Source organism: Mus caroli, chromosome 11, assembly GCF_900094665.2.
Source record: "Mus caroli chromosome 11, CAROLI_EIJ_v1.1, whole genome shotgun sequence".
Classification (NCBI taxonomy): Eukaryota; Metazoa; Chordata; class Mammalia; order Rodentia; family Muridae; genus Mus; species Mus caroli.
In genome coordinates, this window is record NC_034580.1 from 113,595,651 (window position 1) to 113,617,858 (window position 22,208).

The following is a 22,208-nucleotide window of genomic DNA, read 5'->3' on the forward strand; positions in this document are numbered from 1 at the left end:
GGTTTCTCTGTGTAGCCCTGGCTGTCCTGGAACTCACTCTGTAGACCAGGCTGGCCTCGAACTCAGAAATCCGCCTGCCTCTGCCTCCCAAGTGTAAAGGTGTTCACCACCACTGCCCGCTAATTTAATCCTTTTTGATTTAGTCACTTAAGACAGTTATGTTGCTTAGATTTTTATAGAGGCTACTATTTATAGAACATATAAGCCATTTAAGCAGGAGAAAGAGTATTTAGCATTTCACTTGAACCTCATTTATCTTCCCTTTTTTAGGGGAGTTGCACTGATGTGTGGTAACTAGCAGGAGAGTCTTGTTTTGAAGCATGAGTTTTGGTTCCTCACTACTTAGGAGTCCCAGACTTCAGCTGGTCACCCCACTTCCCTCACCTTCTCTTCCCTGTGTGCACAGTGGGCCAGGTTTGTTTGTGAGCCTCACTAAGCTTAGGCTCATACTGTGGTCAGCACCAACCTTTGAACATAGAGAGCTTCGTTTCCTGCCTATCCCCCAGCTATGTTAGTTTTTATGTCATGCAACAAAGCTGTGTAACTATTTTCAAAGGTTGATATTGAACACAATATGTTCCTTCTGATGACTGTGATAGTTTATCTTCAAGTGGTCTTGACTTTCCCTGAGCTCCATCCAAATTAGGAGAGTGGGGAGCTGGAGAGGTGGCTCAGAGGTTAAGAGCACTGGCTGCTCTTCCAGAGGACCCAGGTTCAATTCCTAGCACCCACATGGCAGCTCACAACTGTTTATAACTCCAGTTCCAGAGGATCTGATACCCTCACACAGGCATATATGTAGGTCTAATAACAAATGTAGATATAAAAATTAAAACATTAGAGTATATCAGTCAGGGTCCTCCAGAGGGGCAGACTTAGAGTGGGAATTATGTGGGGTTTGTTATATGCTAATCCAGCAGTGGCTGTCTACCAATGGAAGGTCTGATATTCCAGCAGTGATTCAGTCCACGAGGCTGGATGTCTTAGCAAAAGACGTAGGCTCCACTGCCAGTGAAGGCACGGACTTTCCAGCTGAAATGAGCAGGCTGATAGCAAGCTTGCTTCTTTGTCCTTATAGAGGCTGCCTGCCAGGGTGTGGCCCAAACCAAAGGTGGATCCTCCCATCTCAAAAGATCCAGGTTAAAAATGTGTCTTCCCACTTCACATGATTTAATTCAGAAAAAATATCCCTCCCAGATGTAAACAAGTTGACAATGAGGAATATCCTTCCCAGGTACTCACTTGTCAACTGAACACACAGTTCCATCTCAGCAGATGGTATTGTAACGGGAATAGAACCCGTAGGCATCTATCTGGGCTTGTGGCTTCAGGACCTGCTTGGGTCCGATCATATATATGCTGTGTTCATTTGATTGGATTGTTGCTGTATACACCCTAGTTTATAAGTTGGAGGGTTTGGTAATACTCGGCTCATGATGGAAAGTTCAAGTTGCATGATAACTTGGTGTCCCATTGATTGTCAAATGATCAATTTTCACTAGCAAGCCAAGAGCTGTCTTTCAAAGAGAGAATAGTTGTCTGCAGCTAAAGGTTGGTCCTTGCTCCTAAATCCCAAAGGTCTCTTATGTGAGTCATCTGTAGGCCTGCTAAACACCCAAACAACATCCCTGTCTACCACTGAGACCTCAGGCACCATCGGCTCTGCAGGATCATATGGTCCAAGTGGTAGAGCAGCCTGCATAGCAGCCTGGACCTGTTGAGAAGTCTTCTCCTGTTCCAGGCTCCACACAAAGCTAGCACCTTCCCAAGTCACTGGGTCTACAGACCTGAGTAACACACCCAAGTGAGTAGATGTGCTGTCTCCAGAATCCAGACAGGCCCATTAAACACTTCTAAGTGCAGTAACTCATCCTTGACTTTAGAAGAAATGGTACACATGCCCCACACCATTAGATTCCTAAGAATTTCACCAAGGTAGATTTTTGAATGTTGGTTGCTGTCTCCTGCACAGCAGGAGCTAGTCCAGTCATCTTGTTAACATCAAGGAAACATGCGGGGTTTTAAGGGGTTGGTTGGTTGGTTGGTTGGTTGGTGGTTTTTGTTGTTGCTGTTTTGTAGTCCTGGGATGGAACCCAGGAACTTAGATGTGCTGGGCAGATGTTCTACCACTAAGCCACACCCACAGCCCCTTATGCTTTTTATGCATTTTTCAATGAGAATTGAGAACTTAAGATAAAAAGCTAGTTTTCTCCCCAAAACTAGTTCTTAGTTGATTCATTGACAGATGGGAGGAGAATCTAATTTTGAGTTTTGTTTCATCTTTTTCCAGATCTTGGTCACAGTGGATTGGTAGATCATTATGAAAATTCCCACTGGGGACAGCATCCCTCTTACAGAAGTGAAGCCAACTGCAGCTGGGATAAAGTGATAATAGACAGGACTGAGCCGGAGGTGTGGCCGTCCATCCCAGTAACTGAGACGGAATCTGCCTCAGAATGTCCTACCGACACTGACTCTGCCTCCAACTGTGGCTCAGAGAACAGTAGCATGGCTACAGGGAGTGCCCAGAGCAGCTTCCCGGGCCACCTGAAGAAGACAAACAGCAGTCATGGCACCAATGGCGCACTCGTCCAAAGCCCTTCTAACCAGAGTGCCCTTGGGGCAGGAGGAACCAATGGGAACGGGGGCGTGGCCAGAGTGTGGGGTGTAGCCACAAGCTCCAGCTCTGGCCTGGCTCACTGCTCTGTTGGTGGTGGAGATGGAAAAATGGACAACATGATTGGAGATGGGAGAAGTCAGAACTGTTGGGGTGCTTCTAACTCCAATGCGGGCATTAATCTCAACCTTAATCCGAATGCCAACCCAGCTGCCTGGCCTGTACTCGGGCATGAAGGAACTGTGGCAACAGGCAACCCTTCCAGTATTTGCAGTCCAGTCAGTGCCATAGGTCAGAATATGGGCAGCCAGAATGGGAACCCAGTGGGCACCCTAGGTGCCTGGGGAAACTTGCTGCCCCAAGAGAGCACAGAACCGCAGACATCCACTTCTCAGAATGTGTCTTTCAGCGTACAACCTCAGAACCTTAACACTGACGGACCAAATAACACTAACCCCATGAACTCTTCACCAAACCCTATCAATGCAATGCAGACAAACGGACTGCCAAACTGGGGCATGGCTGTTGGTATGGGGGCCATCATCCCACCCCACCTGCAAGGCCTTCCTGGTGCTAACGGATCATCAGTCTCTCAAGGCAGTGGGAGTGGTGGGGAAGGAATGGGCAGTTCTGTGTGGGGACTGTCCCCTGGTAACCCTGCCACAGGAAGTACCAACTGTGGGTTCAGTCAAGGGAATGGAGACACTGTGAACTCAGCATTAAGTGCTAAGCAGAACGGATCCAGCAGTGCTGTGCAGAAGGAAGGGAATGGAGGGAATGCCTGGGACTCAGGGCCTCCTGCAGGGCCTGGCATCCTGGCCTGGGGTAGGGGCAGTGGCACCAATGGCATTGGTAATATCCATTCAGGAGCTTGGGGCCATCCCAGCCGAAGTTCTTCTAATGGTGTGAATGGGGAGTGGGGGAAGCCCCCAAACCAGCATTCCAGTAGTGACATCAGTGGGAAAGGGTCAACAGGGTGGGACAGTGCTAGTGCTGCCAGCCAGACCCCTGCCCTGCAGCCTGGCAGTGAACATATGAACTCATGGGCCAAAGCCACATCTTCTGGAACTACAGCAAGTGAAGGAAGCAGTGATGGGTCCGGCAATCACAATGAAGGAAGCACTGGGAGGGAAGGAGCAGGAGAGGGCCGGAGGCGAGACAAAGGGGTTCTAGACCAAGGGCACATCCAGTTGCCAAGGAATGACCTTGACCCAAGAGTTCTGTCTAACAGTGGTTGGGGACAGACTCCTGTAAAGCAAAACACTGCCTGGGAATTTGAAGAGTCCCCTAGGTCTGAAAGGAAAAATGACAATGGGACAGAGGCCTGGGGTAGTATAGCTACTCAGCCTTCAAACTCAGGGGGGAAGACTGATGGGTCCATCATGAACAGTACAAATACCTCTTCAGTATCGGGGTGGGTCAGCTCACCACCTGCCGCCGTGCCAGCAAACACAAGCTGGGGAGACAGCAACAACAAAGCGCCAAGTGGCCCAGGAGTTTGGGGGGACTCAATAAGCTCTACTGCTGTTAACAATGCTGCTGCCACCAAGAGTGGCCATGCTTGGAGTGGGACTGTAAACCAAGAGGACAAATCACCCACCTGGGGTGAGCCTCAGAAGCCCAAATCCCAAAACTGGGGAGATGGACAAAGAGCAAACCCAGCCTGGAGCGCAGGAGCAGGAGACTGGGCAGATTCATCATCTGTCCTTGGACATCTAGGGGATGGAAAGAAAAATGGATCTGGATGGGATGCTGATGGTAATAGGTCAGGGTCTGGTTGGAATGATGCCACGAGATGTGGGACCAGTGGCTGGGGCAGTGGCACAAATGCTAAGGTGAATCCAGGTACAAACTGGGGGGAGTCTCTCAAGCCTGGTCCCCAGCAGAACTGGGCTCATAAGCCCCAAGACAGCAATGTGAGTAACTGGGGAGGAGCTGCTTCTGTTAAGCAGACAGGGACAGGGTGGATTGGGGGGCCACTGCCAGTCAAGCAGAAGGACGGCAGTGAGGCGACTGGCTGGGAGGAGCCTTCCCCACCCTCCATCCGACGCAAAATGGAAATTGATGATGGTACCTCAGCTTGGGGGGACCCAAGCACCTACAACAATAAAACTGTAAACATGTGGGACAGAAACAATCCAGTCATCCAGAGCAGTACCACAGCCCCTGCCACCCCCACGACCCCCACCTCGAGCAGCACCACACACCGGGCCGAGACGCCGCCTCCACACCAGGCTGGCACTCAGCTGAATCGGTCACCACTGCTCGGGCCAGGTATGCTGGGGGCCCTCTGGTCATACCATTGGTGTGTACTCCGTGCCTGTGTAAATTCTTGGACTGAAACTCTCATAGCAAATGACTAAGTGGTGTAGCTGGTTTCCAAGGGAGGAAACAAAGCAAATTTTCTAGTTTTCCAGGGACAAGAAGTGCTGGGTGGTGTGCTCGGTACTGCCAGGGCTCCAGCCATGGTGTCCTTTTCATCATGCTTCCAACAGTGAGAAGCTAATTTTAATTTTGTTTTGAACTTAAGTTTTACTGTGTTGGACGGACCCTTTGGGCAATTGTCATTCTTTTATAGCAGCAACTCTGAAGCCTTTCTGCCATGTGGCTATAGTTTTTGTCTGCTTACATCACTTGGTAATGGTTCTGTGCATCTCCTTGGCCTTTGCCCAGTTGATGAAGCTTGACTTGATCGTAGACACTACCCAGTCAAGTACAAGCAAGCTCTTTCTTCTGCCCTGCACTGTGCACACGGTCTGGGTCTGCCCATGCCATACTGCATGTGGCCTTTGCATGACGCCCAGCACTGGTGAGGAAAGAAGCCTGGGACACCTCCTGTTATTGTGTGTTCTTTTGCAAGATGTCTTCATTGCTAGATAAAACAAGTTTTCTGCCCTGGCTTTTCTTAAATTGCCTTGGCACTTGATGAGCTAGGCTACCAGGCCCAGAGAATCTGATGAATCTACAGCAAAGCTGTTCCACTCATAGCTTAAAGTCCCGCCCTGAAAATGGAACAGTCTATAAAACATGAGAGTCATTATACAAGTTGTATTTTTATTTCAGTTGCAAGTCAAATGCAAAATCGGACTGACGTATGTTTGGATTCTGTGCTCTGTAAAAATAGAAAAGAAGATGCTGGCATGATCCAGCTGGAGCCACGGGAAGCTTAAGTAGCTGTGAGAGACCAGGCCTGTGTTAAAGCACGGGTGACACAGGTGGAATGCAGGTACAAAGTGCTGTGTTCCAAGCACAGAGTAAGCCTGACTCTTGAGAACTGTACTCACCAATGGCAGCACTTATGTGTCCAATGTACAGCATAACTCTATTCTGAAGTCAGATAAAAGCAAGGAACTAGAGGAAGCTTCAAGAGACCTGACCCACAGACTGACTTCCTGGCCTCCTGCTCTTCCTTAGCCAGGCCGCAAACCAGCCTTGTCTGTATAGTAGCACTTAGAACTCTGTCCTTGAGGCAGTATTGCAGAACTTGAGCAGTGACTGAGGTCACTGTGTCTGTGTACCCATTGGCAGGAGCTCTCCTCACAAGACAGCAGCTTCCTGCAGTTGCACTTCCTGGTGGGCTTAGTGGTCGTCCTGGAAGCACTAAGCTTATAGATGATGTGCAGGAGCTGAAGGCCCTGCTGTAACTACGTGCCATGCTGTGCGCTGAGCAGAAACTGCAGCCCCTTATCCCACTTAGCTGCACTCTGAGCCCTGTCCCATGTGCCTCTAGGATCAGGCTTAAAGTCAGGTTGCTTCTTGGTAAAGCTACTCTGTCCTGAAGACTGCTTTTCCATGTGTGTCACTGAGTCCCAGATGTAGAGCCCTGCTTGTGGTTTTAGCTTTTCCTTCCTGTTTTGTGTGCTGAGAGGCTTGATGGGGTAATTCTTTATAAAAGTTTTGGGGAGTATGTGTGTAGTGTGCTTATGTGTGTATGTATGTTCACATGTGTGTGAACATGAGAGGAAGCAGCTGTACATGTATATTATTACTTGTAGAGGTCAGAGGTTGATATTAGGCATCTTAGGTCACGTTCCGCCTTGTATACTGAGACTCAAGTAGTCCACCTAGATAACTTGCTCCATGGATCTCTTCTCCAGCTCCTGAGCACTGGGAATGCAGGAGCCTAGAGTGTAGTCCTCTTGTTTATATGGCAGCCACTTTACCTCCTGGCCTATCTCTCCAAGATTCTCCTGAGTTTAAATGTACCGTAAAAGACAAGAGGAGGAAGTCCTCCCACCTAGACATCTTAAGGTTTCTTCATAGTCATTCTGAGCCCAGTGTGCAGGAGAGTGTCACTTCTACTAGTGGCCTTAGTAGAGGCTCAGAGGGGCTGTTAGAGTAGGGGGTGAGTGCTAGTTGACTGCCACATGTAAACTGGCTTCTGTGGCCTTGAGATAGCTTAACAGGGAAAGGTACATGCCACCAAGCCTTCCCATGCATTTGGTTCCTGGGACCTACATGGTGGACGGGGAGAACTGACACCTACAAGTTGTTCCCTGACATGCACTAGTCTTCTCTCCTCAAAAATAGGAATTGTAAATTTTTTTAAAACAAATGTAAAGATGTTGACTTAAAATACTATTGTGGTCAGTCAGCCTTCTGCGCAAGAGCAGAGTGGACAGTCAGCAGCAACCTTGCTCCATACCATCTTCTGCTCCCATTCCATGATGTATGCAGGGGACAGTTGGGAAGAGCAGGTAGGAATTATTAAGTAATTGGACATCATGAAGAAGGTCTTACAGCAATAAGCAAGCTGCAAAGAGGCGCAAGGGCAAGTGAGACTTTTGTAGGCATCTGGACAGTGTCTAGAGGCCCCGTGAACCATGAAACAGTTCTGAGCGGCGCTTGAAGGCTTAGGCTTTAAACTAGTCATTCTGACTCAAAAAAACGTCTGCACAGGGAAGCCTGTGATGGCGGTCTTGGGGGATAGCCTCAGGGTGAAGGTGGCACTTAAAAGGAACAGTGCCTGGGAAAGCAAACAAGTGGCTCAGAGTTGGGGGACTCGATTCTGGTGGATGGGTGCCGCAGATCCTCTGGGCCGCTTTGTCTGCGTGGAACGGGTCTCTAGTTGCGGGTGGGCAAAGCATCGGATGAATTGACAAACAGATGCACACAGGAGAGGTGTTGGATCTGAATGTAATGTCAAATTGTCATTCATCTGACGCTTTGCCCACCCGAGACTAGAGACCCGTTTCACGCAGACAAAGGGGCCCAGAGGGTCTGTGGCAGATGGGGATGACACCAAAGTATACACATGAAAGTTGAGATCTCAGCATAGTTCTCTGAAGAGACCACTGTGAGAAAGTAACTGAATAAGAAATTATGGTCAACAAAAAAATTACTTGGAGGCTAGAGAGGGTAGGTGTGCTGAGCTACAGCTCCGTGAACAAGTGCTTTGTTAGCGTGCTGAAGGCCCTTGGGTTCAGTTCCCAGCCCTAGAAAGAGAATCCCTGAAGTTTATAAGCTAATTAAAAACATTTAAAAGCTAATAGAAAGGGGCATATAGAGAGACGGATCCAAATAGGAAGGCCCTCTGTTTATCATTTGAGTGACCCACACTCCAGCCTGTAGGTGGGGTAAAGGACAAGTACTCAGGCCATTAGTGGTCAAGAGCTTGAGGGCACCAACACTCTCCATGAAGGGGAGAGAAGGTGTGAGAGCAGAGATGTAAAGTCTGACTGCCCAAAAGGCTACCTGGCAATGACATACCAAATAATGAGTAAAATCGTCCCTGGCCTTTAGGTCCCATATAGATCCTACAGGACAGGGAGGGAGGATGACGAGCCCAGGGAGGCTGTGCATGGTTAAGGGTCAAGCCTGGGCACTGAACAGCTCCTGGGCTCTGATTGTAAGATTGAGCAGCTGGGGTGGGAGGAGTGTCCTTTGTGTGTGCATTTGCACGGCACTATCCCACACGTGCTCCCCTGGTGCCTCAGTGCACCCTCTAGTATCACTTGCCACCTAGAGATTCAGGGTGGATCTGTCTTAGGCTCTTTGTCCTGGATAAAAGTTCTAAGTTACAGATTGTACCCAGACCCACAGATGTTGCCAGTTGGTACATATTTTTTGTGAATCAGCCTTTTTAGTGAAAAAACAATGTTCTGTTAGAAGCCTGAAAGGTAGGACACAATGACATCGTGTGGCAGCATCCCACCAGAGTGAATGAAGGGCTGTGCTCCCAGTCACATACTTGCACTAGCCCAGAGGGCCCCGGCACTGGAACTAGCCAAAAGGTCTGGGCCGACTTCCTTCTACTGAACTCAATTATATTAACTGTCTGCTGCCTCAGCATCTGAACATCTAGTTCCTGGTTTGATTATGTGTAGGTTTATGTCTACGTATGGGTGTGTGCTCATGTGAATACAAGTGCGCTCAAAGGCTCAATGTCAAAAGACATTGGATTGGAGAAGTTTCAGACGAGTTGTAAGGTACTTAGTATGGGTGCTGGGAACTGAGCTCAGGTCCTCTGGAAGAACTTCAAGAGCTCTCAACTGCTGAACCGTCTTTGTAACTGATAAATGACTGTTGCTAAGCACTCCAATCTGAAGGACTTGAAAGAATGAAGAAAATGAGGAGGAAAGGTAACTGGGGTGGGGGATTTAAAAAAAAAGCTAGGCATAGTAGTGCATAATACCTTTAATCCCAGCACTCAAAAGGCAGAGACGGGTAGATTTCTGTGAGTTCAAGGCCAACCTGATTTATATAGTGAGGTCTAGGAAAGCCAGAGGAAGCGGAATTTGAATATTAAAACTCAGCGTATGGAGTATATGGTATAATGCACATCCTTGCAATCTTAGCCCTCAGGAGGCAAAGGCAGAAAGATCAGAAGTTTGAAGCCACCCTAGACTATGCAGTAAGTTCTAGGCCAGCCAGAACTGGATGTGAGAAACTGGTTAAACAATAATGGGGGCTGGAGAGATGGCTCAGTGGTTACAAGCACCAACTGCTCTTCCAAAGGTCCTGAGTTCAAATCCCAGCAACCACATGGTGGCTCACAACCATCTGTAATGAGATCTGATGCCCTCTTCTGGTGCATCTGAAGACAGCTACGGTGTACTTAGATATAATAAATAATTCTAAAAGAAAAGAAAAAAACAATAATGATACAGCATAGCAGAAGAAAGGCCAGTACTAGGTCTCTGCATTGTGATCTGTATATGGTAAAAATGGGAAGTACTTTGAGAAGAGTTAGTACTTTAAAATGCCACCACAAGCTGGAGGTGCTACCTCATGGCTTTAATCCCAGGGGTCGGGAGGCAGAGGCAGGAGAATCTCAGACTTTGGAGGAAACCTGGTCCACACAGCAAGCTCCAGGACAGCCAGAGTTATATCGTAAGAGCCTATCTCAAAAGAGAGGGGAGGGGGTACCACCATGGCCCTCATAGCATGAAGTAGTCCCATCATATATGCACATGTATGCATTCAGGTGTAAGTGTGTGCACATGTGTATGGAGACTGGAGGGGAACACCTCTAAGAGGTGGTGACCCATGGGACTGGAGCTTACCGGTTTGACTAGATTGGATCTTCCCGTCTTTTCAGTACTGGGGTTATAAGAGCTCACTGTGAACTGTATTTTATGAAAGCACACATGACTACCAAATTTAAAAGCAGAAAGGTGTACTATTGACTATTTCTTCTAAATGCAAAATTTGGCTTCCCAGACCCTGTGTCCCTGCCTTCAGCTTCTGGAGTCTGCATATTCTTAAAGGTATAGCAGTATCATAGAAGCTTCTGTGAATTTAGATACCAGTAACAAAGACAATGTTTTTCCTATCTGGTAGGCCCAAGAAACGGCCAAGTTCAGTGTATGGTATAGCAGGCTGGATCAGACAGGCTGAAGCACAGGCGTAGGCTTTTCATGACTCCACTCAGATCCTTCATTCCAGCAAAAGCATCCATCACTTTTAGTGTTTAACCATGTTTTTGCTGTTAATAAAACTTGGTATTTTGTAGGAATTCTGCTTTTCTTTGACCTGTGCTGGTTTTATGTAATTTCTATTTATGTCAGAAAATATGGCTTCTCCATGAACATAATTTTGTGTGTTCAGTCTTACAGGGGTAAATGATACAAAACAATTTTGCCCAGTTCTTAAATTGATAATAAGTTTCCGGGAGTCTATTTAAAACCCATGTGTGTTAGGAAATTCTTTCTAGTTTGGCTAATGGCTTGTTTGGACCTGACCCAGCCTCACTTTGGGGTTAGAACAGTGGTAATAGCCTGAAGAAATGTCCCTGTACCTGTCATCAGATTCGCAACTGCTGTGGAGCTCTAACAGGCTATGCTGACACAGGATACAAAGTCACAACTCTGTGCTACACTTGACAGTGTTTCCTCCTGATTGCTGATTGTGAATCAGGCTGTCTGGCAGAACCTGAAGCTATTACATCATCTTGCAGCCAAGCTGCTATTTTGACCTCTAATGGGGAATGGCTGAGAACAAGAAAGAGTTAAGTCAGAAGTTATTTGTTTTAAAACAGATTCTGAAAAATGCCAGGCAGCCTGATTATCTAGTGTACTTGGAGATGGGTATTCCGTAGCACTTAACTAGCTTGCAGGCACACAAGCAGCAGTAAATGTTAATAAAACAGAGCAGTAGCACTGTTCAGGGTGCTGTCCTCAGTGATAGCTGACTCTCAAACGTGCTGCTGTAGGACTTGGATTCGGTTTTGTTCTGTTGCTGTTGGGTAGGTTTCTGATTTCTGCACAGGCTGGCCTCAGACCTGCAGCTGTTGTCTTTCCTGGCTGTTTACTTCATCTCTGAGCATCGTCGTTTCACCCAAAGGCTCTGGTCATTATTAGAGGGATTGGTGTTGGGGAAAGATGCTTGCAGAGGGCAGCACAGAGATGATCCAGACAAGATCAGGGACCTCCCCCACCTCCTGTTGGCTATTGTCCACCAGTGAGTGAAGTCGCAGTTTGTCACGTTCTGGAACCTGTAGACGAAGTACCAAAGTAGACTAGTAGCTCCCTGTGACAGTCTTGAAGTGTGAACAAGGGAAGAGTGCTCTGGAAAAGCTGATTGAAGAGTCCCTCTGCACCCTGCCTGAGGCAGCTGAGACAGGTTTGAGGCTGCTCACCAGGCGGCTATGGTCTGGAAATGCTGACTTTGCACTTGGGTCCACTGCTCCTTGTTCCAAAACTTGCTTTTCAGACACAAATACGAGGTTTTATAGATTGAGCTTAGGTGAGTTAACTACGGAAAAGCCATGTCTTCTCATTCACTACACTGAACCTCGGGAGAGCTTGACTTCTGCCTAGGTCAGGGATTGTGCCTTCTTAGAGGGCCAAAAGCTAGAGAACAGTGTCCTTGCTCAAGCTTCAAGACCTCCCTCCTGGGAACGGTGAATCAGAGGGGCTGTGACACCTCTGCTGTTTTGACACCAGGACTCTAAAATTAGCCTCCAGTCCCCAGCCAGAGGGATTCCATTTTCAGCAACATTGCAATAGTTTTTAACAGAAGAGAGAACTGGACTTTCGTCCTCTTTGTAGCTATGGACAGGGAGGAAAGTTCTGCTTTCCTGTATTTTATAGGACTGTGGGATTAGTGTATCTGTACAGAATTGGGAAAGGTGCCTAAATATGAAAGCCTGTGAACCTCATACACAGGCTTCCACTGCAGGACGTTTATTTAAAAATAACTAGGTGGCAGTTGGAAATCCAATGTGGTCCCTTGAAATCCTATAAAGTGAATGCACTCACATTTACACACAAAGAAGGAAAACTCTTCTGCAACAACAAAAAAAAAAAAGACAGCATTTAAAAATACTTGTCGGCTTGGGTTTTGTCGGGTGGTTGGTTGGGTGAAGCAGGGTCTCCTGGGCGTTGTGTGCTATCGCACTAAGCTTCATCCTCCAGCCCCACCAGTGCTGGTCTGCTCGATCCATCCCAACTTTTTTACCAAAAGGTGTTAGGTTTGCTCTAGCGACAACACTTAAACATTTGACATTTTAATGCTGTGCGTTTAAAACTATTGTCTATAAACTGAAAATGCTTGCTCTGAACCAGCATTACTTAGTATATTTTAGTTTGTCACATATCTTCTAGAAACTAGACCCTGGGTCTTTGTGAGTCTTTCCAGAGATGAGCTTGGCCCAAGAAGACAGTTTGCCGAGGGAATCTTGCACTTCTCCCAGGGCTTTAAGATGTGAAGCCAGTGAATCCCCACTGCATACATAGGGTTTTCTATTGATTCTTAACCGGAACCAAAACTTTCTACAAAAAGTGGATTCATTAATTACTATGGTCTGACTGTTTATTTTAACTTACTTAATTATTCTGTTAGTATCTTGTAATCTGGCCTTCAAAAACATGGCCGTGGAGGAATGCCAGATCAGGGGAATCCTGATCCTGCTCTCCGCTGCTGACTCGGCGCTCTTCTGATGACTGGCTATAGTAACGCGTCATCTGTGGGAATCTTCTTCATTCAGTTTCCCCCATAAATCTGAGAAGGTGCTTTTCAGTTTGGTTACTGATGTCTGGGTAATTGCTGACTTGGATAACTTAGCAGTTATTAACAATTTGCTCAAACTGTTGCTCAGCAGAGAGCTTGAGATTTATAATGATTCATAGCTACATGCCCTTTTTGTCATTAATCAGGGTTACTGCATTTGATTAGAATAAAGAGTGCTATGGGAACCAGTTCCCTACTATCATTAGTAAGAAAATGAACACATTTCACAATTGAGATGATATTCATACTGAGACCAAACAGTTTGGAGCTGGTCGCACCCTGTGCTCTCCTCCTCAGCCTCTGAGCTGATACACCCTGTGGAGTTTGCAGCTGTTGGCACTGCCAGCAGAGGCAGGGGCTCCTTGGACGTGCAGCGTGATGAGGTCCCGTTGATTTGGAATGGCACGGCTTGACTTTCACTTGCATTCTCCCCCTTTCCCAGTTTCATCCGGCTGGGGAGAGATGCCCAGTGTTCACTCCAAGGCTGAGAACTCCTGGGGAGAGCCATCTTCCCCTTGTACCCTGGTGGACAATGGCACAGCGGCGTGGGGGAAGCCTCCCAGCAGTGGCAGTGGGTGGGATCATCCTGCTGAGCCGGTGGTGCCATTTGGAAGAGCCAGCGCTCCTGCTGCCGCCCCAGCCCTGTGCAAACCAGGTATGCCAACGTGCCTGGGCCTAGCACCTAAGATGTGGTTCATGGGGTGGAGAAGTAGATCAGTAAGGAAGGTTATTTGCTGTGTAAGTATAAGGACTTGAGTTCAAATCTCCAGTGCCTACATAAGAAGCCAGCTGTGGCTACATGTGCCTGCAACCCCAGCATTGGAGGGCAGAAACAGGTGCATCCCAGGAGCTCCCCGGCCAGCTAGCATAGTCAAAATGGCTAGCTTCACCATATCATAATGGAGTAAGGTAAAAGTGATAGAAGAAGACACCACCTGATGCATTCCTTTGCCCTTCATGTGCACACATGGGTTATGAAGCTATAGATTTATATGCCTGGACCACACATGAAATAAAAATGGATCTGAGGATTCTATTTATAGAGATTTTTTTTTTCACTGAATTTTAGAGCTTATCTTTTGTTGTGTTGTTGCTGTTGTTGTTGTTGTTGTTGTTGCAAGGCCCTGGCTTACATCATCCCTATCTGGAAAAGACCATGAGGGGCTGGAGAGATTGCTCAGTGGTTAAGAGCACTGACTGATCTTTCAAAGGTCCTGAGTTCAAATCCCAGCAACCACATGGTGGCTCACAACCATCTGTAATGAGATCTGATGCCCTCTTCTGGAGTGTGTCTGAAGATAGCTACAGTGCACTTACATATAATAAATAAATAAATCTAAAAAAAAAAAGAAGAAGAAGAAAAACGACCATGAATAGAAACAATAGATAACTATTTCCACGACTGCAGAATTGTTTGGGGTTTTTTGCTTGTCAATAGATGTGTGTCTTAAGTTGGTTGACTGATTTGAGGCAGAGTCTCACTAGGTAGCCCTGGCTGGTCTGGAACTTTGTAGATAGAGTTGATCTCAAACTCACAGAGATCCTCCTGCCTCCGCTTCCCAAGAACTGGTATTAAAGGTGAAACTAAGACCTAAAAGAAAGGCAGTCGTCCACATTTAAATTGCATTTTCATCTGTGAAGAGACTTCTACCTCCCCCGGAGTCTCGAACTTGGTTCAGATGCCTTTGTGTCAGATGGAAGGTAGAGTTGATTGGGGACGTTTGGTCCAGTACAGCTGGAGTTACAAAGGAAAACATTACACATACATCCTGTACCTCTGTAAGAGAAAAGAAATAGGGATAACAGTAGGTCCTGTTTCCCCGCCCCTCACGTACTCTGGTGACACAGGTTTCTTCTCAGGACAGGTGAGTCTGACAAGTTCCTCACTATTCTCTTCCAGCTTCCAAATCTATGCAAGAAGGCTGGGGCAGCGGTGCGGATGAAATGAACCTGGGCACCAGCCAGTGGGAGGATGAGGACGGGGACATGTGGAACAACGCTGCCTCCCAAGAAAGCAGCTCATCCTGCAGCTCCTGGGGCAATGCCTCGAAAAAAGGACTTCAGAAGGTAGGTGCTGCTGGAGAGCCCGGCCGGTGCCTGTCCTGCAAGCTAGGCTAGTCTAGTCATTGCTGGGAAGACAGAACTCACTCCAGGTAGTCTTAGGACCCTAGTCTCTCTGTACATTGGCAAAATCAAAACTATTTTCAGGACTGGGCATGGTGATGCATGCTGTTAACCCCAGCACTCAGGAGACAAAGGTAGGCAGAGCTCTTGAGTTCAAGGGTAGTCTCGTCTACAGAGCGAGTACCAGGACAGCAGGGTCTACACAGAGAAGCCCTGTCTTGAAAAAAACAAAAACAGCCGGGTGGTGGTGGCAGACGCCTTTCATCCCAGCACTTGGGAGGCAGAGGCAGATAGATTTCTGAGTTCAAGGCCAGCCTGGTCTACAGAGTGAGTTCCAGGACAGCCAGGGCTACACAGAGAAACCCTGCCTCAAAAAAAACAAAACAAACAAATAAAAAAACCAAAAAGCTATTTTGAAATATTGATAGAATACATATTGATGCAGCACTGCTGGTGGCTGTGCACATTTGTAGCTCTTTAAGACCTTGTCATCAAACATGAGAATGAGTATGCTTTAGTGCAGCAGCCAGTCAGAGTCCATCTGCACATCGTCACATGAGGAAACAAGCACTTGCCTTGTACGTAATGGGAACGTCAGCAAATAAGAAAGGCAAAGTGCAGAAGACCATAGCTAGCACAGCACAGCCGTTTGTAGGGAGGAAGGGGAGACATAGCCGTGTGTATCCATGTAACAGCTCTGTGTGCTGTTCCAAACCTCCTGTTCTCTGCAATATAGACAGTAATCTTCAAAGAGAGACTTCTTGGAAGAGAGCAGGGTCTAAACAGTACTGAGGACTTTTTACTTTATTTCTTTTGTAATTTAGAATTACTAATTTATTGATATTTAGGAAATGGTATTGAAAATCATTCATTAAGAAACAAACAGAACCCAGAACTTGAAATCAGCCTGTCTGTTGAAAAGGAGTAGAAGTGATTACAGACATGAAGAGAAGTCGTTTTACAGTGGGGCTGGGTAATCCAGTTGCCATAGGACCAGAAATCCTGAAATAGTAAATTGCAGTGGTAGAATCTGGCCCTGGCAGCTTGCTGTCCTGGTGAGCTGCCTCCCAGGGCTCCAGCGCCGTGTGCTCTGCTGTGGAAGAGGGTGCCCTGCACACCTGCAACCCTGCACTCGGGCAGTGAAGACAAGGAGGATCAGGAGTCAAGGTTACCCTCAGCCACACAGCAAGTTTAAAGCCAACTTGGGCTACATGAGTCCCTGTCTCAAAAGAAAGAAAGGGAGGAAGCAGAAGGGAGGGAAGTAAGGAAGGGAAGGGGAAAGCAAGCACATTGCAGCCATGCTCTGCAGGAGGGCTGGGCTTTAGTTTGGCTTTGTTGACTGTTAGAATTCTCAGACACCCTGAAACCTTGTGCGCCTGGTTCCCAGGTTCCTGTGCCCTGTCCCTGGGCTGCCCTTTCTCTGTGGTCAGCCTCTCTCCTTCTTTCCTCTAGCATCTCTGTTCATGTTCCTTGCCTCTCACCTGAGTGAGGGCCAAACTATGGATAAAGATACATCATTAAAATCAGCAGACGGTTGTTCCTCTCTTATGTGGCTTTTCCCCATTTTGTCCTTGTTGAGAATAAATCGTATATGAAGGTAAAAACCGTGAAATGTTTAGGAAACTTGACAGTGTGGAGAGCTTCCAAGGCATTCCTGTGACCAGTGGGAATAGTCTACTTTTATAAGAAGAGAAGTAATTACCCTGCTTTTTGTTAATCCATAAATGACAGACATAAACCAGCCTTCAGATGCACCGTGCAGTTTCCACAGTGTTAACCACAAGATGATGTGGGCTCTGAGGGTCAGCACAGTTCAGTGATAACTCACGGACTCTGTAGCTGCAGTCACTGAGTTTGGGTGATCACCCACTGTTGTTGTTGTGGTTTGTTTTGTTTTATTTGGTTTTGGGTTTTGTCTTTTTTGTTGGTTTGTTTGTTTTGTTTTGTTTTTGTTGTTTTGAAACAAGGTTTCTCTGCATAGCCCCAGCTGTCTTGGAACTTGCTCTGTTAACTAGTATTAACCAGGCTGGCCTTGAACTCAAGAGATTTGCCTACCTCTGCCTCCCACATGCTGGGTTTAAAGGCCTGTGCCACCACCACCTAGGTGTTGTCACCAATTTCTGAAACACATTAAAAGTAACTCCTGGCCTTTCCCTTTGCCCACTCTGTTCCAGGGCATGAAGACTGCTGGCAAGCAGGATGAGGCCTGGATCATGAGCCGGCTGATCAAACAACTCACAGACATGGGCTTCCCGGTAACTGACATCCTGATGCTGCTGCTCTGCGACTCCAGTGGACAGCCTGAAAGCATTCCCTAGCCAGTCTGTTGTGTGTGATGAGGCACAGATGCTCTGTGCCTATCTAATTATCTGTTTGGTTCCTTTGGCCTGGGCCATAAACAAAGAATTACTCAGTTTCCATCAAGAATGACTCTTCCTAAGACAATGTATGATTTGTAATTTCCATAGACATAGACAGTTTGATATTGTCTGTGATTTATAATCACAAGTGAGTTTCATTCCTTAAGGAGTGAGTAAAAAGACACAGCAGGGAGTTGAGTAATTAAACACCAAGCTCCCCATGGCAGCCTAACAAATGCGCCTCCTTCCTGTGTCCTGAAGTTCCTCAGTCCTCCCAGTGCCCAGGTCAGGTGACATGGACCGCGTGCAAGCCCTTCATGGTTTCCCGCCAAGTCACTGTCCCAACGTGCACCTATTACTCAGCCACTGTGTGTGTGGACCTGAGAGGAGGCCAGAACAGCCTCGTGCCTTAGACTGACGCTATATAAATGAGCAGGCCACTGCCCTGTGGTACAGCCTCTCTAAACGGTCCAGAAAATGTTGTGATGGGCATCCCAGTGTGCTCCTCCCCAGCTCCATGGCCATCTCAGTGTACCCTCCAGCCCCAGCAAATTTGGCTTTCTTTTTTTGTTTAAGGTTTGTTTCAAACATTTAAATTATTCTTTAATTTATATACATGTGTGTGAGCCTATCTGCAGTTATGAACCTACAAAGGCTAGAAGTGAATGTGCGATCCGCTGGGACTAGAGTTACTGATGGTTATGAGCCACCTTGTGGGTGTTGGAAACTGAACCAGAGCCCTCTGCAAGAGCAGTAAGCTCTCTTAACCTCTGAGCCATCTCTCCAGCCCTTATTTTTATATTTCAATTCATTAATTTGTTTATGTGTGTAGTATTTTGTCTGCTTTATGCCTGGATCCCACATGCGTACCTGCTGCCTTTGGAAGCCAGACTCAGACATTGGGTCTCCTACAGTTAGAGTTACAGAGTTACAGACTGTTGTCAACTACCTCGTGGGGGCTAGAAATCTAACCCAGGTCCCCTGAAAGAGCATCTTGTACTCTTCATATGTATATATGTGTGCCTGGGTATGAGTTTGTATGTATGAGTGTGGTTCTTGAAGAGGCCAGGAATAAAAAAAAAAAAAAAGAGTATCAGATCTCTTGTGAACCACCAAGGATGACACTGAATTATGGTCCTTTGCAAGAACTGTGTGTGATATTAACTGTTGAGCCCTCTCTCCAGTCCCTAGCAAACAACTTTTGATTTTCTTCAGGAATTGGTCTGTTCTGATAAAAAACAACAACAAAACAAAAAACAAACAAACAAAAAAAACAGTTACCAGTGTAAATCTGATCTGATTGCTTTTTTGTTTCTTGGCCAAAAGTTTGGGTGATAGAGACTGGGGTTGGTGACTTAATGAAAAGTTGATGTTCCATACCTCCTAGCACTCAGAGTGACAGATAAAACGGGGACCTGCATGTGAAGAGTCCAGAGCTCTGCAGTTCTGCTGAACTGTCATCGTTCAGTGCAGTGCAGAAGCCAGTGTAGGTGTACTTACAAGCTTCCTACAGCCTCACTGTTTAAAGACTGATTGATTTATCTATATGTATGTGTGTGAGCACACTGTAGCTGTCTTCAGACACACCAGAACAGGGCATCAAAATCCATTACAGATGGTTGTGAGCCACCATGTGATTGCTGGAAATTGATTGAACTCAGGACCTCTGAAAGAGCAGTCAGTGCTCTTAACCCCTGAGCCATCTCTCCAGCCAGCATATTTTTTTATTTCTGATATTAAATACAAGTTTCCTTTCTATGCTTTTGAGACAAGATCTCACTGTATAACTCAGACTGGCCTCAAATGCATAGAGATCTGTCTGTTGAGATTAAAGGTGTGAGCTGTAATATCCAGCCAACTATAAGTTCTTGACTCTCCATTCTCTAGATTCAGTATAGTTAGTTTTAGCTACAAGTGTTTTCTATTACAAGACGACACCTCTATAGCACCTCTATAGGCAGAGGTAGAGTGTACATATAGATGCACCATCACACCTGCCTTTAAGAATAAAAAAAATGCTGTCTCTGACCTCAACAAAAGAGAAGAACATTTCCAATTCCAAAAACTAGTGCCAGTCGCCTCTTTTCTACCGGACTGCTGAGATGTTTGGGAGTTATTCTCATTGTCTATCTGTGTGCACTGCTAACAAGAGTTCTGCTTCTCCCCCACTAGAGAGAGCCAGCTGAAGAGGCCTTGAAGAGCAACAGTATGAACCTTGACCAGGCCATGAGTAAGTGACAGGGCGTCTGTTCCCAGGTGCCTCTTGGGAAGTTTTGCTTTGTAGAACCATTTGCTTATTTATAGTCATGGTTAAACCTGACGAGGTGGGTAGAGGAATCCAGGCTCAGGGAAAGAACAAGCACAGAACCCCAGTCATGGCAGGGGCCTCTCCTGGGATAGCCCCACAAAGGCTCCCACAAGCCTGTTAGCCACACAGACCCTTATTTTACTTATGCTAGTGCTTCGGAATACTTTATTTACATGTTTTTATAATAAAATGTGAGTTAATCAGGAGATAATGTCTCCTGACCCTGGGTAATGTGGCTGTAATTCTTTTTTTACCCAGACTGCCAGCTGTACTATCCATTATGCATATTTTTTGGTGTATATGCATGAAGTGTGTGTGGGCACATGTGCTGTGGTGCATGTGGGGGCGGGGGCACACATGCAGTGCTACATGTATGTGAAGTATGTGTGATACATGTGTTCCAGTCAGAGAACAACTATGGAGTCACTTCTCTACAGCTTTCCCTTGGCTTCTGGGGATCCAGCTCAGATCAGCAGGCTTGAATAGTAAGCGCCTCTACTGCTTAGCCACACTGCCAGTTGACTACACAGACCTGTGTGTTGACCTGTCAGTAGCCATAGGCATGCTGTGGATGCCAGCCTCAGCGCCTCCTGAGGAGCCTCACCAGTGAAATTCCTTCTCCTCCTTCATTTCTCTGCTGGGTTTGTTAACACCCAACCTACAAGCCGCAGCTTGAGTGCTACAGCTCATGCCTGAAAGAAAATGACCTGGCACATGCAGTTTCTCTACAAGGCACAGCTAGCTTTCTTGCATTAGGAATACCACATAGCACTGCATTAGTGAGCATTCCAAGAGCAACAGAGAACACACAGCTGTGACCAGTGTGGCAGCAAATGCACCACAGAGACTCTTCAATACAAGGTCCAGTAAGAGTGTAGAGCACTCCCTTGTCAGACCTGAACTGGACACTCCAGCCAAGTCAGGTTTCCTCTTAACCTCCAGGGTCCACAAGTGACCATAAGCATGCTACGGTGAGTGGCTGCAAGACCCATGAATGATGGGACAGGCTGTAGAAACCAAAGCCTGCTATGTACACTGTAAGTCAGAGAAACCGTGCAAGTGGAAGCAGTGACACCCACACCCAATGTAGTAGGCCAAAAGCTTGCCCACGGCAGTCAGTGACCATGACGGAGGCCCCTGAGCTGGTGGCTTGCAGGAAGGAAGCAAGTCCATGAAGACCTAGGAGCAGAGGAAGTTCATTCCTCGAGAGAAGATAATGATGAGTTTCCTAAGGGCTGGCAAGAGTGTGGGGCCAAAGTGGCCAGGAGCAGGGTGAGCAGGTCCAGTCACGGTGTGCAGGGTGGTCCTGGGTCTCAAGAGCAGCCCCAGCTCCATTGCCACCTCCTGTCCTGTGCTCGTTCGTTCTCAGTGTTGATCTCCATGTTGTACCCCAGGTGCTCTGCTGGAAAAGAAGGTGGACATGGACAAACGTGGACTGGGAATGACCGACTACAATGGAATGGTCACCAAACCCCTCGGCTGCCGCCCACCAATCTCCAAAGAGTCTTCCATGGACCGCCCCACCTTCCTTGACAAGGTATGGATCTAGGCAGCTGCCTTAGTTCTGCCTTCAACAAGAAGTCTTTATCTGAGCTGTGTCCTTAAAGCAAGTCAGATGGAAAGTTAGGACATTTAAGTGGCTTTTGCCTCAATTTTCCTAACACGTAAGAATGTATGACTCAGGGGTACCTTTGCATTACACATGAAACCGTAAGGAGTGAAAAGTGCTGGAATTGAAACTGACTCTCCTTGTTAGTCTGTGAACCGGACAGTTCTCTGTTGAGTCATGCAGTAGGGGGTCATCACATTTTTCTGTCTCACTTGAAATGTTCAGTTCTTCTGATTGGAGATGGATCCATAGCAGGTGTGACCTTAGAAAAGGACTGGGAGGCAGGACAGTTGTGGCATAGGCCTTTAATCCCAGCACTTGAGAGGCAAAGGCAAGGGGATCTCTCTGAGTTCAGAACAGCCAAGGCTACATAGAGAAACCCTATCTTGGGGGGAGGAGGAAACAGAATAAGAAAAGAGTGGAAGGGCAGGGCACCTGTGTCTAGCTGGCCCTCGCCCTGTGTCCACGTTTAGTACCCATGGGAATCTCCCTACACATTCCAAATGCAGTCAAAACTCTGTCCCCCTTTAGTGTCTCATGGGAGAGTGTCCCTTCTCCTGAGTGGTATGACTCCATAAGGAGAGAACATCACATTAAATTCAGTTTCAATATTGAACTCTGAAAGTAAAAGTGCAGCAAGAAAAGACAAATCTGGAAAAGATAAAGAAGCGAGGTTTGGTGGCCGTAACCTGTGATCCCGGCTTCCCCAGAGACTGAACAAAACCCTGCCTCCAAGGC

General features: G+C 47.0%; 1 protein-coding gene across 3 annotated transcripts in view; it reads left to right on the forward strand.

Moving 5' to 3' along the window:
- Tnrc6c (trinucleotide repeat containing adaptor 6C) overlaps positions 1-22,208 on the forward strand; it is a 105,971-nt gene that overhangs the window by 59,653 nt on the left and 24,110 nt on the right. For all 3 annotated transcript variants that reach the window (XM_029484058.1, XM_029484059.1, XM_029484060.1), the window contains exons 5-10: positions 2,291-4,891; positions 13,512-13,724; positions 14,970-15,136; positions 17,368-17,448; positions 19,726-19,783; positions 21,256-21,398. In XM_029484058.1, coding sequence (XP_029339918.1) covers positions 2,291-4,891; positions 13,512-13,724; positions 14,970-15,136; positions 17,368-17,448; positions 19,726-19,783; positions 21,256-21,398 — 3,263 coding nt within the window. The remainder of the gene's footprint in view (positions 1-2,290; positions 4,892-13,511; positions 13,725-14,969; positions 15,137-17,367; positions 17,449-19,725; positions 19,784-21,255; positions 21,399-22,208) is intronic.